The sequence below is a fragment of the Strix uralensis genome, chromosome 9 (assembly GCF_047716275.1).
Source record: "Strix uralensis isolate ZFMK-TIS-50842 chromosome 9, bStrUra1, whole genome shotgun sequence".
Classification (NCBI taxonomy): Eukaryota; Metazoa; Chordata; class Aves; order Strigiformes; family Strigidae; genus Strix; species Strix uralensis.
In genome coordinates this window covers 2,888,974-2,904,469 of record NC_133980.1, presented here as the reverse complement: position 1 = coordinate 2,904,469, position 15,496 = coordinate 2,888,974, and the positions used below count along the sequence as shown (strand labels likewise).

At 47.3% G+C, this 15,496-nt stretch overlaps 1 protein-coding gene across 5 annotated transcripts in view; it reads right to left on the bottom strand.

Annotated features, from left to right (window-relative positions):
• Positions 1 to 207: 207 nt before the first annotated feature.
• SCHIP1 (schwannomin interacting protein 1) overlaps positions 208 to 15,496 on the bottom strand; it is a 40,096-nt gene continuing 24,807 nt past the window's right edge. For 3 of the 5 annotated variants that reach the window (XM_074878424.1, XM_074878426.1, XM_074878427.1), the window contains exons 2-7: positions 8,145 to 8,263; positions 5,064 to 5,181; positions 4,225 to 4,422; positions 3,551 to 3,674; positions 2,246 to 2,339; positions 208 to 839 (exon numbers count right to left, since the gene is read on the bottom strand). In XM_074878424.1, coding sequence (XP_074734525.1) covers positions 788 to 839; positions 2,246 to 2,339; positions 3,551 to 3,674; positions 4,225 to 4,422; positions 5,064 to 5,181; positions 8,145 to 8,263 — 705 coding nt within the window. In that variant the 3' untranslated portion in view covers positions 208 to 787. Of the gene's footprint in view, positions 840 to 2,245; positions 2,340 to 3,550; positions 3,675 to 4,224; positions 4,423 to 5,063; positions 5,182 to 8,140; positions 8,264 to 11,947; positions 12,258 to 15,496 lie in introns of those variants that run through there. The other 2 variants (XM_074878428.1, XM_074878425.1) reach the window with 2 other exon arrangements.

Sequence of the window (15,496 nt, the reverse complement as noted above, 5' to 3'; positions counted from 1 at the left end):
CCATGTCATACATACATTATGAACTTACAAATAAATAACTCTACAAAAATCCTGTCTTTTCTCTATAATAATTTCATGTGATCGGCAGAAAAAAAAAAAAAGGCTCTTTCTGGTGATGACAAATTAGGAATTGCACATTTAGTTCGAGGAATACATTACTGGTGCATCACCAAAGTCAACCACTAGGCAACAAAAAGACGTATCATATGAAACAATTTTTTTAATTTTTATTTTACATATTTATACATAAAACTTTCAAGGTAACTCTCTGAATCCAACCGAATGTTAATAGCACATCTAAAAATGAATGTCAGGTAGTCAACATTCACAAAATGTTGAAAACTGATTAAAATATACATATTACTGAAAGCTACAACTTCACTACGAGGCAGGCATGTATTTTTTTGACTTGTATAGCACCGTCAAGTACAGTTTCTTTATTTTAAAACTACAGTGAAGAATAAAAAAGTAGTCAATGGTAAAATATCATTCAACTCAAAATCTCTAAACAAACAAAAATAAAGTTAAACTACCCTCTCTTCTCACCCATGATTTATAATGTTATAAGTACTGTACATTTTTTGTAATAATATTATTAAAATGCCTGATATTTAGTGGCACGAGTAAAAAAATTAAAATAAATTAAGAAGCAGAGGCCAATCACCGGACATAAAGCTTCAGACATGGTCAATGACTAACACTGGTTTTCTTGTGCGCCACCGTGGACATCAGCGCTTGGACACACACAGAAGCAAAATGAAGTGTCGCTCGAGCTCTGCTCCTGGGTTCATTTTGCCGGCATCTTCTCTGCCATGTGCTTCTGCTGACTTTCGGCGTGTCTGGGGGGAGGAGAGAAGCTGCGTTATTCACTCTGCTGAGGGGAGGTGGAAACCCAAACCACACGCAGGGCTGTGCTCCAAGCCAGCATCCGCGCCACTCTGGCAGCGAACCAAAAATAACAGTTTACCAGGAAAGAAAAAAAAAAAAATCAAAGCACCGGGTGAGGGATGTGTGGTCTCTGCCCGGGTTACTTCCCAGAGGGAGGTGACCAGGAGATGGGCAAAGGGGAGAGGAAACCCTTCTCCGGAGAGGTTTTGGGTCAGCTGGGATCGTTTCCTCCCTTCCTGCAGGGGTGTTCAGCACGTTCATCCCCCAGCGCCGGGATGGAGAGAGCCAGTGCCCGCCCAGACCACGCTGACCAGCTTCCAAATAAATTTCATTTACTAAACTGCCATTAATTGCGTTTAGAAAGCAAAGAGTTTCCTGAAGCACAGCAGCAGAAACAGATGCGAGGTGGTGCTGGCATTTGCCTACTGACCCAGCTCCACCCCCCCCCAAATCCCTCTGCCTTTCACCACTTGCTCTTCATTAAGGGAAGTAGCGATGGTGTCCCACAAGACTCAGAAGTGACAACCCGCCTGCTTGTCCCTTGGGCCACTGTCCTCTGGGCAGCATGAGAATCGCTCCCCAAATCCCTCACGGCCACCCCAGCTGGCGGAAACTTCTTCCAGGCAGAGCACCGTCAATTCTCAACCAGCTGCTACGCAGCACCACAATGTTTTAAAATAGAAACAAATTTAGGCTGTGTTTTTTTGCAAGCTTAATGCTTCAGTTCTGAAGCATTCTGTGCTGGCAACAACCAGTATCATCTTTTTCAGCCTTTTTTCCACCAAAGTTTTCAATACTTCTTAGTGTTTCTGCAACGCATCGCTAGTTATCTCAAAGGAAAATGCCTCTTGCTGCCTGGGAGATGGAGTCCTGATGGAAATCTGCCTATATTCTGCAAGGCTTTCTGTTTAATCAGATATTGAACGTTAATATTTAAAAGACTCAGAAATTCTCCTTTGGTCATGTCCTCCTGACAGCGGAGGCCGATGGGCTGCAGCTCACCCCAGCCAGAGGGGTGGGGTGACATGGGGACACACTTGGATTTCCCTTGGGGTGCACTGAGGGTTTGCAGCATCACTCCTGCTCAGGATCTTTTCAGGCTTTGGAAAGGGAAACACTAATTCAAGAGCATGCACCAACACCTGCGTTTGGGGAGCTCTTGAAACCTGCTGATGAACTCCAGAACCCAAGTGCCTTGATTTCTTGTTATGAAGGAGAGAGCAGCGTCCTGCTCAGCCCTTACCTTTTTGGCAAAAGCTTTAGTACTGAAATTCTGCTAAAACAAAACCCCTACACGCTGTCAATGGCAAGCTGGAAGCTGCGAGGAGAGATAAATACCCCAAGGAGCCTCCTTCACCTGGTCAGATCCTCGATGTCCACCAGCATGGCGTCCTGCTCTGTGTGCAGCTCGTCCCGAATGAGCAGCAGCTGCACCAGCTCCTCGTTCAAGCCTGGCACCGGGGAGAAAGGAGGTGAGTTTGTGATGTTCCCAGGAACCCCAGTTTAGGACCTGCTATGTCATCCTTCCCACCATGTTACACATAAGCTGGTGTGGAGAACCAGGAGGGACCTCCCCGGAGGATGCACACGATGTTGGGGAGAGGCACAGAGATTTTTGTGTTTTCTAGGATAAACCATAACCCCCTTGCCACTGCATGCAAACAGTTTCTCTCTTAAAATAGCTCAGTGTAGCAGCAAAAATAAAGATGAATTTCTCAGTGCGTGTTCATGACATTGGAATCTTGCTCAGGGTTGTGTCAAAGAGCGAGGAAGAAGAAAACGAAGAGGATCATGTGAAAAATTAACCTGCTGGCATGGGCTCCACTGAAGGCTGTACCTGCCCATCACTCACTGCCAGAGCTGGTCTTTAGGCTGCTTAATTACAGCTACATTGGTTTAACACCTCTTCAGTTTGGGCAGCAAGCTCGGTGTTAATGACATTAATACTCATGCGCCCATACTTGGGTGCTTTCTAAAGTGAGGCTAATTAATAAGCGAGTAGGGAAGGAGCAGCACAGCAGCTCCCAACCAACCTTTTTGTTGGTCCTACAGGCACCAGAGAAGTCTACCCCAAAATGGTTGATTAATTAATTAATTGGAAGATGGAGATCCTTTGGGGAGAAAAAAAACCCTGGCTCTTTTGGAGAGAGCAAAGAGAGATGAGGTGGTGGGGCGCTGTCCGTGCGGGCAAACACAAGGACCTGTGAGACACGCTGAAGCACGGCAAGGGTGGATTTACCCTGGGATGTTTTCTAAACTGGAGAGTTTCTCCACTTATGGATGGTTTTGATGATGGCGTAGTGTCACATGAAGACACAGCCATAAAGCCACAAATGGCAGGTGCTTCCAGGACAGGCAGAATTCCCAAAACTACTTTTACCCGACCAGGTTTTGAGTTACAAGTGGGGTGTTAGGTGCTGGCACAACGCTACAACCCTCCTCTCTTACGGAGCCAAGCAAGTGCTTTAGGAGAAACTGAAAAAAGGAAAGAAAAAAGCCAAAGGAGCCAAATCTGGAGAGAACTCCACCTCTAACTACTGTGGTGTGCCTCTTCCATCTACTCGTGTTATCATACATTTACCAACATTTCTATGTGTATCCTGGAGAACGGTTCTTAATTAAATGTGATGTACCAAAGAATAATTAAACAAGCATCACTTACTTTCTATCTGTGAGTGGAGATCATTGACTATCACTTGTAGCTGCCCGATAGTCATGTCTCTTAGATCAGTGGGTTTTAAACTTCTCTTCATCAGGCATTCACTTATATGAGGCATATGTGGCAGCTGAAAAGAAATTGTCAATTTTTTACTGTTTTCTTTAAACTATTTGTATTTCTGAATGGAGGCAGTTTACATTGCTTGCATCCCTCTCACACACATGCATCAATGGCTCCACTGGGACTACCAAATTGAGCTGAAACATCTACACAACATTTGACCCAAGTCTTCAAATTTACCAGCTGATGTAAAGGGAGGCAAGGGCTACGGCGGTGTTGTACCAAGGTGGGACTGCTCTGGGATGGGATGGGATGGGATGGGATGGGATGGCATGGGATGGCATGAGCCAGCTACAACTCAGAGGATGAGCAGCATCATGCCAGCCTCAATAACCTTCACACTTCATCATCTCATTCCCTGCATCCATCCCGCTCCCGTAATGGCTTGATAAGATGACACATGTTGACCCTTCAACTCTTGCCAGCCGGTTCCTATCTCCACTGCTCCTCTGTGTGTCTACAAGCACCGCTGGCCGGTGTGCATGTCTCAAGAAGCAAAAGCAAACAGCAAAAGGGCTGGTGTTACCCCCCCGGGACATCCCACGGCCCCCACTTACAAGATCCGCTACCGGCGATTTCTTCCTGTTCTGCTTTTCCACCTCGACCTGCATTTTGGCCATGGGCTTTGCCATAGCCAAGGCCATTTTGGCTTCAGCTTGGAGTTTCTTTTGCCTGGTGAGGAAATCCATGTCATCAAGGGACTCTGACTCTTCCTCCGTCGTGTCTCTGTCGGAGTAGGATGAACTCTGCTTGCTCTAGGGAAGCAGACACACAGCTGTTACAGCCCCATCCCCCCAACCGTGCCACAGCAAAGACGTTTGCTGTTGGCTTAACATATTTTTGCACACTTAACAAGTGGTATCATTTCTACAGAAACAGTGAAGAGCACAGAGTTTTTTTATTTTAACACACAAGATAATCTTTAAAAATCAGAGTAATTTCCAGACAGACGCCCCCAGAGCACTTCAAGTGGAAAGAGGAGCCAACCAGATCAATAGGTGTTGAAGGGACAGACTGGTTAAGCTGGAAGAAAACATCTGGGGCCGTGGTGTTATATTCACAAAGGAAAAGAGAGGAGAGGAAGGCTGCTGGGAGCTGATACCACTTTGTATCCATTACTACCCTGATACTTATCAGAGCCGAAAAGAAAGGGAGGAAGGAAGGAAGAAGGAACACCTTCCCATGCAGGCATTTGCTCTACAGCATCTCTGTGTGAGCCAGGAGCGATTTGCTGTCTGCCCCTCCGCATCTCACATTTCTTTTATTGATGGCTGAAGATGCTGCTCTGGGGTTTAGCATTGCTATTTTATAAGGATCAGCTGTTTATCAGCTTCCCTTATGGATGCCCTATGATTTCCACACCCAGAGCCTCTGTGGGATGGGTTCCTGGACCTACCATGGGCGACAACGGCGTGTCCAGGCTGGTTTCTGTCTTGCTGTCGTCGGCATCACTGTCCTTGTCGCTGCCGCTGTCGTTCACAAAGCAAATCTGCAGGTTCATCCCACTTTGTAATCTGTGGGGGCACAGGCAGAGGTGACGCCGCAGCCCCCTCGCACCGGCGCTGCCGCCGGCACCCCGCGGCTCTCCCCACCGCGCCGACGGGTTATGCGGGCGAGACGCCGCAGCGCCGTCGGCAGCGAGTCGCTTGTGTTTTGAAAGGATGCTGTTGCCCTGATGCTGTAGTGGCCTCAGGAAAATATAACCATTCTCACTTTTTTTCCAAGATGGTCGTCCCCCACCCAAAAGCAGAGCCAGGACCACCAGCTCACGGTGGCAGGGCATGGGCAAGCTCCTGCTGCCTTTTCTGAGCGACAGCTCAACGTGGGACTGGAAATGCAGCAGCACGGTGATGACAAAGCTTCTACCACCATCTATTGATGAACTTCAGAATTACCAAGTCGCTGCAGAGCTTTTGTCACCACGGGTGGCTATATTATTGTATTAAATAAAATGTTATATATAAAGTATATAGAAAATATAGTAAATATATTAATAGAAAAGTATTTTCTATATAAATAATAAAAAATATGATTATATTATATAAAATAATGTGTTAACAATTGAAACTATTTATTCAGAAGGGCAATAAGCCTGTCTGTGGCCAAGAGGCACTACTGCATGGCAAGAGATTATTACTGTGCTTTCTGGACCCCTGCACCATCGCCCAATTTGGATTAAGAACACATTTCACTGGTGTGGGCTGATGTCCCCAGAAGAGCGTGGCCCACCAATTTCCAGGTGGACCCCACGGCTCCCTCTGCACGGATCAGCCTCGCCGAGCAAGCAAAGGAACAGACTGTTTGAACGAGAGGGTGTCTGTGGAAGCCCCCACTGATGCTCACACTGTGGACCAGCTCTGCAGTCATCAGCTGAGCTCATGCACCCCGGGCTCTCCAGGACAATTCACCCAACTGACACCAGGCTCAGGCCTGTTTGCCTCCTACAAAATCTGATCAGGCTTTGCACATCTTCCAAATTAATTAAAAAATAACCCTGCAAACTAGAGATTTCTGGGGTCAACTCCATCAGTCTTCTTGGTGCATCATATTCCATCACCACCTGCTGAAGACGGGGCAAACCCTCTGACATCTTCTGCTGCCTGTTATTGCTCATTCTCAATGGGGGGCCTTATATCAGTACTTACAGACCACAAACTCTTATTTTCCATTTATTTTAGTGGAATTTCTTAGTCGCTATTACCATAAAATAGATCAAATTAATAACTGAAATTATTTAAGATGAGGATGGTGAATCACTGGCACAGGTTGTCCAGAGAGGTAGTGGATGCCCCATCCCTGGAAACATTCAAGGTCAAGTTGGACGGGGCTCTGAGCAACCTGATCTAGTTGAAGATGTCCCTGCTCACTGCAGGAAGGTTGGACTAGATGCCCTTTAAAGGTCTCTTCCAACCCAAACCGCTCCATGATTCTATTCTATAATTCTGCACAAACTTTCAAGCCATGGTGGACAGACATGGGTACCCAGTGCATCCTTGGCTTAAAATTGTATCATGCAGAAAGGGCAGAACAAGAGCAAAACATTGGTGCGTGACTCACGTCCCTTTCAACAGCATGATCCCAATGCCTGACACCCAGCGATTATCCTCTTTTCTTTCATACACAAGCACGAGAGCAACGGTCCTGCAAAGGTTCCTGTAGGTCCTGTAACGGGCAGCGTGCAATACTACTGCTTTGCCTGGACTATAAATATTAACGAAACACCAAAGTGCTCAGGTACAGCTGGTAATTTCTCGTGGCACAGCTGCCAAACCCTGCCGCGCAGCGTTAATTAGACCCGTGCTGTAATTACAAGATAGCAGCTCCTGGTTTAGCTGTAACTACACAGAGCAAAACTGTTTTCCCTTTCAAATGACTCGCAGTTCAATTTAATTTCACAATTGTACCTCTCCGGTGTAATAACAGTATTCCTCCTGGCTTTATGTCTCTCTAGGACTTTTTTCTCTCCCACACCATGGCAACAGGTAGATCTTCACTCCCAATGTGGGAGGTGTTCAATGCTTCCCAAGTGCCATGGGTTACTCCCTGGCAGCTGAATATAAACAAGCCTTTCTGGAGTATATTTGATGTGGAAATGTTAAAAATCAGACAAGTGAGGTATCCATGCTACCCAATGTGCCAGTCCCAGGGATGGAGCCATGTCTAGCAAGCAGAGCCTGGATGGAGCATGTGGACGTGGTGGGGTAGACAGGGAGCCACGTTAAAGCTCATATTTTCCATTCTCTGGTGCTTTCTGTGCGTGAGATTAATTGCTCTCCACTGCCCTGCTGTCACCAGGGCTAGCTATCAGCATCAGATCTGTTTCTAATGGGCTGCCACCTCCCGAGCCACCAAAGGAAGATGTGCTTTCCCAAAGTCATGGTTTTTCACCAACCATTACCATGCTGCCTGACCCAGGACTGGTGGGACCATGGGACCATCCTTAAGCCCTGCCCTGCTTCGAACATGTATATCTGGCATTAAACCAGGTATTCAGACATTAAAATCCTTATTATTTTGCAACTCAACATAAAGAACTCCCTGGAAAAAAAAAAAACCTAATCCACTGTTTTCCTGACAGTAACTCCAGTTGTGCATCCACGATACTTCTGCCACCGTTTTGATCTGCCCAAGTTCAAAGGCAATGCTCAGTTCAGGGCAGAGATCCTCAATTAAAACCTGATGGAAACCTAACTCAGGAAACTTCAGCTCATTTGCTTTATCCCCTGAGCATCCAAATATCTCTTCTACACAGTTTTAAACTAATATTTTAGCACATTATTTACAATTATTTACGTAATGTACAACTATTGCATTTGGAGCATAAGACATTGTTCTAAAACAAGGAAAATTCAACAATATGGTTGCAAGCAAAAACTGAGGGATCCTCCAAAGGGTAGATCTCAGGATGTCCTGCTGGAAGCATCTCACGCTCTTCATTTTCCAAGGAGGTTTTGGGCTGTGAGGCCGGCTGGCTTACCGGGAGGAGAGGCTCGGCTTGCCGCTCTTGCTGCAGCTGGTGTAAAGTCCCGGGCCATCGTCGAAGAAACTGCCCAGAGCCAACTTCTGCCTGATGGACTCCCGCTCATTCTTCTGGGCCTGGAAGGGCAACAAGAAAGGATGAAGCTGCTGGTCACACCAGCGTGCAGGAAGGAGAGTTGTCCCACCAGCCCCACCACCACGCTCATGATGCCCAGCAGCCCCCAAGTTTTTTCTCACGCTTGGGCGGACCACACAGCCCATCCCAACAGAGAAGCTCACCTGCACGTCTCTCTCCACATACTGATCAATATTTATCTGTATATCTCATATATACGTAACATATATACTGATATCTGTACCTATATCCATATACAGACACTGAGGCCATGCTTGCACCATTACCATCTTGCACTTCCCTAAGCAGCCTCCAAAACCACACAATCCTTCTTCTGCCAACATGCTTAGATTTATTTTTAACCATTGCCATCAAATGATCCAGTTTTAAAAACGTATTTTTATATATATATATTTTTTTGAGTAAGAGAAAACTACAAAGTGATTTGAAATTAATGATTATGGAGATCACTGTGTAATCAATGTGCAATAAATGAAAATCACAGATCTAGATTCAAAATTAGTGCCCGTACTATCCCCGTGTCTGTCACTAATGGATTATGTGCCAACGCTGACAACAAATTCATACAAGGCGGCAAGTTATTGATAGAAGGAACATTTTGAAGCCCTCAAACATTTCGTTTTAAAATAACACATAATACCCAATCAAGAATACATAACAAAAGAAAACATAGCAGGCAAGCACAGGCTGCTTTCATGGTGTTAATTAATATAACTGTGCTTCCCATATTTCACCTAAGTAAAAATAAAGCACCTCTTTTGATACAAGGAAGTAAGATACAACAAAATGCAAATTATTAACGTAAAATAGCTAATACTTTAATTCCAACTCCAGTGCTGACTACATACATTACATTATCACACTGCCCATTATGTTGTTAATCCCTTACCAAAATACATATTTCATTTGTAACCCAACTCCTTTTATTTTAAGTATTTCAAATATTAAAAATAACCCCCATGGCATCAAGCAGTATCGAGTTTTTGGGTTCAGCTCCCAGTTTCCAAAGTTCTACCCAGACTGCCCAGCGATGTTTTTCTCCTTTTTTTTTTTTCAGGTTTCAATAATTGATGCCTCAATCTTAGAAGAAGAAATAGCCAGCCCTGTCGGTGAAGGGAGCACAGTGAAAAAAACTAAGTAAAAATGAGTGAGAAATATTTTTTTAGTGGACTGAAAGCAGAGAGAGGGTTGCCCGTGCTGGTTCCTCGTGCTGCCCATCTCATGACGCATGTGGGTGTCTCCCCTGTGCCAGCTGCATCCCTCAGCACATCAATATTTCATGAAGTCACGGATACTCAGCCTCCCCGTTTTTCCGACTCAGATGATACTCTCCCACATCTTCCCATCTCCTTCTGATTCTCCTTGTGTTCCAACAGAAATCAGGAGCTCAAAGCACATCTCCACCTCCTCCTGCCCAGCTGGGACAGCACATCCCAGCCTCCACGCCAGCTGGGACCGCTCCCTCCCCCAGCAGCACCTACTCTGTGTGTGCTGAAAACTACTCTTCTTTGCATTAAAATACACATAAATACAGACACGCTTTCACATATTTACCCCTTTCAGATGGGGCTGTCTCTCCAGATCTTTTTAAAAAAATTTTTCTCCATTTCCCACTGAGACACAACTGCTCCCACTTTGACATCTGTACGTTTAATCAATGTGCAATTTGTTTTCTCCAGCAGGTCATTACTGAGGATACTAATAACACTGCTCCCAGCACTGAGCTCAGAAGATCCCATTTTATAAACCAGACACAGGCTAATGACCATAAAGAAACCAGGAGTCCTATTTGTTATTATAAAATAGGGAACAGTTACTAAGAAATAGAATATACCTAAGGGAACTGGACTTTAGGCTTTAGATAAATTACCCAACAGCCGCAGTGTACATCCCGACTTGGGCATCGAAAACTATAAATTGAGAAGGAAAACTGCAAGTGATTTTTTGACTATCAAATATACTTACTTGGTACATAAAAAATACACAAAATGCAAAGTTACTAGAGCAAGAAAAACATAACCCCATGTTATTTAAATGTGTATTTTGACACTGAATCAAAAACTGACTGTATTTCTGAAAGAGGGGTCTGGCGTGGAGCTGACTTCTGGTTCAGACAATTATTTTAAACAGAAGGCTGCTTTTTATTTTTAAGGCAAAACAGTTTTGGGCGGATGTTTTCCTTCTTACCATTGACCTTCCGATTCGAAAGGTCAGTAGCTACCTTTGTTTAAGCACATGAATAAAAACACAATGTCAGATTATGGCCGTGACTGCCTGCATGTACAACACTTTACACAACCCTTCCAGTAAAGGCAAATTGCCAGGAGAGGTTCAGCCTTTCCCCACCATGGACTCAGCATGGACTCCCAGCCCCATCGCCTGCTGTAATTATTGCTGTTTATAAATCTACTGCAATCCCCTCTCTGGCATTTGCAGATTACACACAATCATTTGTGCTCTTCACCACCTGCCTCCAACACGTGCCAGCACCCAGTCCATCCCCAAAAAACCCCACATTTTTGGTTGAGAGCCTGAATTTATCCAATATATGCCTTCTGCCCGTATGACCCCATCCCTGGGGGCACACGGAGGTAGTGCTGATGTCAGGGGCTATCCCTGACTGACCCGATGCGGGATGGAGAGCGGATGCCCACAGCAGTGGGCACGAGATTTCTGCAGTTTTCTGGGAAACTGAGCAAAGTCCATACTGTGTTATTTATGTCATTGAAGACGCAGTAGCTGGACTGCTCTTTTCATACACTCCATACCATTTAGCATGCAGGCACCTGGGTACTAGCAGCCTTTACTCATCACAGACATCACCTGAAACAGCATGTAAAATTGCATGTGGAAGATTTCTTTGGTGTTGAGGTGTAGCAGTGCTTTGCCAGGCTCTTCGTCGTGCTCCAAGACCCCCCACCTTGGGTAGAGCAGCCAGCTCCTAATAACAACCGGTGACAGCATTTCTGCAGTTGCCCCATTGGTACCAAACCCCGACCAAATACCGGGCGTGCTTTGCTAAAGCGCTGCTTGTTTGGAGAGGGAAAAGTCTAATTACCCAGTCAATTACAGAATAAGGGGTGCCAGGGTCATCCACCGGCACCAACCAGGGTGCACAGCCCAGGCCTGGCCCCGGCCGGGAGCGCGGGGACAAGGCCAGGCCACCCAGGCTATTTTTGCCAGGGTCTGTCATTACCAGCTATGGACAATTACTATATTTAAAGTTCCAGACCCACAGACAGCACCTCATTTTATCTCTGTGAAGCACAAGGGCTATTCTTGGATTTACAAACAGAAATTGTAACCGCAGAACATTTGTTTTTATCTCCTTTTTGTTCACAGGGGATTTGCTAGTAAACACAAAACCAAGTCAAACTTGCGAATCTCAAGCCACATGGCAAATTGCCTTAAAACCCAGGGGTCTCGAGGTACGGGAACGCATTTGGAAACATCTCTTTACATTTTCTTTATCATAAAGTGATATGGAAACACAGGGGGAGGAAGGTTTGCTGCCCTGCGCTGGCACGTTAAACACCGCTGAGCACTTCCCTGCTCCGCAACCCGAAACCCAGCACCCTGGGAGGGTGTTGGGCAGCGTTTTGGCGGGTGCCCCTCCTGCCAAGAGAGTAATTGTTGGCACACAAAGGCTCCTTTTTGTCCCTTACCTTTTTATAACTCCCCTCCCCGGCCGGCGCGGCTGCTTTCCTGATGACGTCACCCATGCCATCACCCTCCCGACTCATCTCCTTCGCTCCCGGGTCCTCACGTGGCCGGTGAAACGCTCCCGCCGGGGCATCTCAGTCCTTCCTCCGCTCTTCAATCAGCACCATGGGATCAAGCGCTCGCCCCCGGAGCCAAGACCTGTGACAGCCCTCCGTCCCACGACTGGGATGCTTCCCGGCCCCTCTCGCCTCCCGGCCGCTCCGGAGCACCTTGCTTTTCCCTAATAAAGTCAACGGCAGCGCCGGAGCCTCGGCCAGCTGATGAGAGGGAGGCGAGGGCTGTGCGGGCCAGGGAAGCCGCGTCCTCCTCCAGCCACTGCCAGCGCCGGATAAAAATAGCCCCGAGCCCTCGCTGGCTACACAAGGGCAGGAAAAAACCCGGTGTCTGATGTCAAAATCCAAGCCAGGCAGCGTAGTCACGGCAGGAGGAAGGGGCTTTCTCCCGGGGTTTTCACCGTGGAAGTTATCCTAATGAAATCCCAGCGGTCGGAGAAGCTGCCCACGGCCGGGGCAGTGAACCCAGGTAGAGCCAGAGTGGTCCTCAGCCCTCGCATGGGATGGGCAATGTCAACCACAAAATGAAGTCTTGTTTTCACTCTTTACACAAAAAAACACCAGGAAGGACCCCAGGGAGCTATTTCTTGGCTAAACCAGCTTTTTCAGGTGGAAAAAAAAAAAGTTTCTAGGAATTAACCAACAGAGCTCTAAAAGGCATCCAGCCTTAACCTGCCATCCGTCCCGTGGGCTCACAGGGCCCAGGGACCCGCACACCGCCTGGTCCCTGCTCGGGGTGGTTGAGCACCCAGGCCCTGGCTCCCAGGGGGGCTCTGTAGCCCCCAAACCTTCACTGCTTACAGCTCCAGCAGTCCTGCCCGCAGATCCAGGCTTCACAACGCAGCTGCTGCCCCCCAACCCCGCACAAATCCTGCTCAGTCCTTGCCGAGATCCCATCAGCATCACACCGTTGCAGGTGGGCAGAGATGGCACACTCGAGGCAGGCATTGCTATACAGAATCCTTAAAAAGATGGAATTTATGCCACAGTTTCTTAGTGATCCTCAAAACGGGGCACACCAGCAACAGATTTCTGGCGCGACACAATTAGGCTGCATGCTAGATGAATAATTTTAATAGCCCTACAAAGTTTACATGTTTAAATGATGTATCCAAGTCATGTTGACATCATTTCACCCAAAATGCATATTCTAGCTCGATTACCAGCTCTAACAACATACAAATTATGCATCACGGCATTACTCTACTCTGAAGTTTCAGGAAAAAACAGGAATAATAAACAGGATTGTTTAATTCCATTCTTGTCCCAGGACACTTTGTAACTGTAATTCCCAAATGAAACAAAGTTGTTCTCTGGATACTTCATTATCTTTAGTTCCCCTCCACTGCTGACTCATTGTGTCCTTTCCTGCTGTCGCTAAATTAACTTCCTCTCCCAGCCCTGGGGATGGATCCTGACACAATTCAATCTGAAACAAAATATAATCCCATAGCCCGAGAGGAAGGATGTGGTGGCCAGACTGGGCTGAGGGCTGAGCCTGCAATTTGCCACGTGCTTCTCTCCCAGTTTGGGACAAATCCTTGCATCACCCTGCCCTTGCCCACCGGAGGGGGATGACCCCAACCTCCTCCCCGGCTGAGACAGGGAGCCCCAGCCCAGTCCTGCTGTGCCCATGGTACCCAACTCGTGGAGGGGGGGATGTTGTGTGAGGGATGCTGGCTATGTGCAAGCCACCCCTCTGCAAACTGACATCAAAGTCACCCCTAAGGGTAGGAAGCAACACAGCTTACTGGAAATATATTTAGCACTTTTCACCACATTTTATAAAAAATGTTTTATCCCCCATCCCAGCTTTCAGGCCAGCTCACCTCTGCCCTGCCCTCTGAGCCAGGATGCTCCAGACTGGCCTCCCCGGAGCTGGTCTCAGTCTCCAGTGAAAACCCCACTTCAAGGCAACAGGAGAAAAACAGAAGAGGCACAGCTGGGAGCCTCTGCACCCCTCTAACCATTGCTGGAGGCAAATTTGGTGGCCAGGACTAGACCCAGCCCTGCACTCCTGGCAGGCGCATCTCCCCACTACAGAGAAAAGGCCCATTTAAACTCTGAATATCAAAACCACGAGACAAATGAATGTTGTGGTTGTCTCAGTGCAGGGACCAAACCCTTTGGTGTTCAGCCCCTTCCTCACCTGATGCAAAAGGCCACCACAGGCAGATGGGCAGCACCGGACTGCCCGACAAACACCCACAACTGTCCCTCTGGCAACCGGCCTCTGCTTCAAACACGCACATGCACCATTTATTGTACATAGAGGGTTTAAACATACAAACAAAAAAGCAATGGTGGGGGTTATGCTGTTGGGTATGCTCCATGTTGGCATTGCTAGCCAAGGACTCCTCACATGTCAGAAGGAAACTGGCCTCCATGGCTACAGCCACCGCGGCTCCTCCAGCAGCCCACGGCAACGCTGGCACCGGGGAGAGGTAGCCACGGCCACCTCAGCCTGCTTTTCTTTTTATACATGAAAATAGGGCTCAGAACGGGTGTATCTGGAGCAGGTCAGCTGGGGTGGCCCTATGGCAGGAGCACATGGCCACAGGCCCAGCGCCACGGGGAGCACACGGGCTGGGGATGGCCCTTAAGTCGTCCTTAAGCAAGGCAGAGAAATAGGACACATCAAGTTTTATGTGCTTTAAACACACACCGATTGCTTATGGACAAGCAAGCAGCTAAATTTAACTCTACTGTGCACACATAACGCTTGCTTGAGTCAATGGAAATCCCCTCAACGCTATAGGGGCATACTCCATTGGGCGAGGAAAACACCACCCTGCTTTCTGTGGGGCTCCCACACATCGCCAGTTACAGAGTTAGTAGATAAAACCCCAAAATTCCCAGTGAAGTTCAACGAAAGCACCCCAAGCAGCTTCCCTGCCAAACCGGTGTTTGTGGCCACAGGGAGCTCAGACCAGGGTATCCAGGTGATCTCAGGTTGCCAGAACTATTTCACAAAACATTTATTTTATTGTAAAGGTCGGAATAAATCTGTTCTGAAGAGTCCCTTCAGAGCACAGCACCCTTCCAGCGCAGAGCAGCCAGTACAAGGCCCTTACAAGAAATCTCTGCAAATTTAGGCTATGAGATGGACCATGCCCTCCTTCTGAGGATGCTTCCCTGAGCTTCAGCACACCAAATGCTTTCCACCTACTTCACAGAGCTTTTTTTTTTTTATCCCTGTCTAAACAAGAAGGCCTTCAGCCTCAGCTCTCTATAACACAGGCTTTGTTTTATTTCATCCTAAATGGTTTGGGATGCAGGGTCAGTGCTCTGGGCCACACGAACAGAGGTTCCTCCGCTGTACCATGACGTGGCATCCCTCCAGCGCGGCAGCCACTGTTGAGAGGCCAGGCCAGCAGCTCTCCAACTCTGCCAGAGCTCCATGGTGGGTTTTGTGGCATTTAAGGGTTTCTCCAAGGC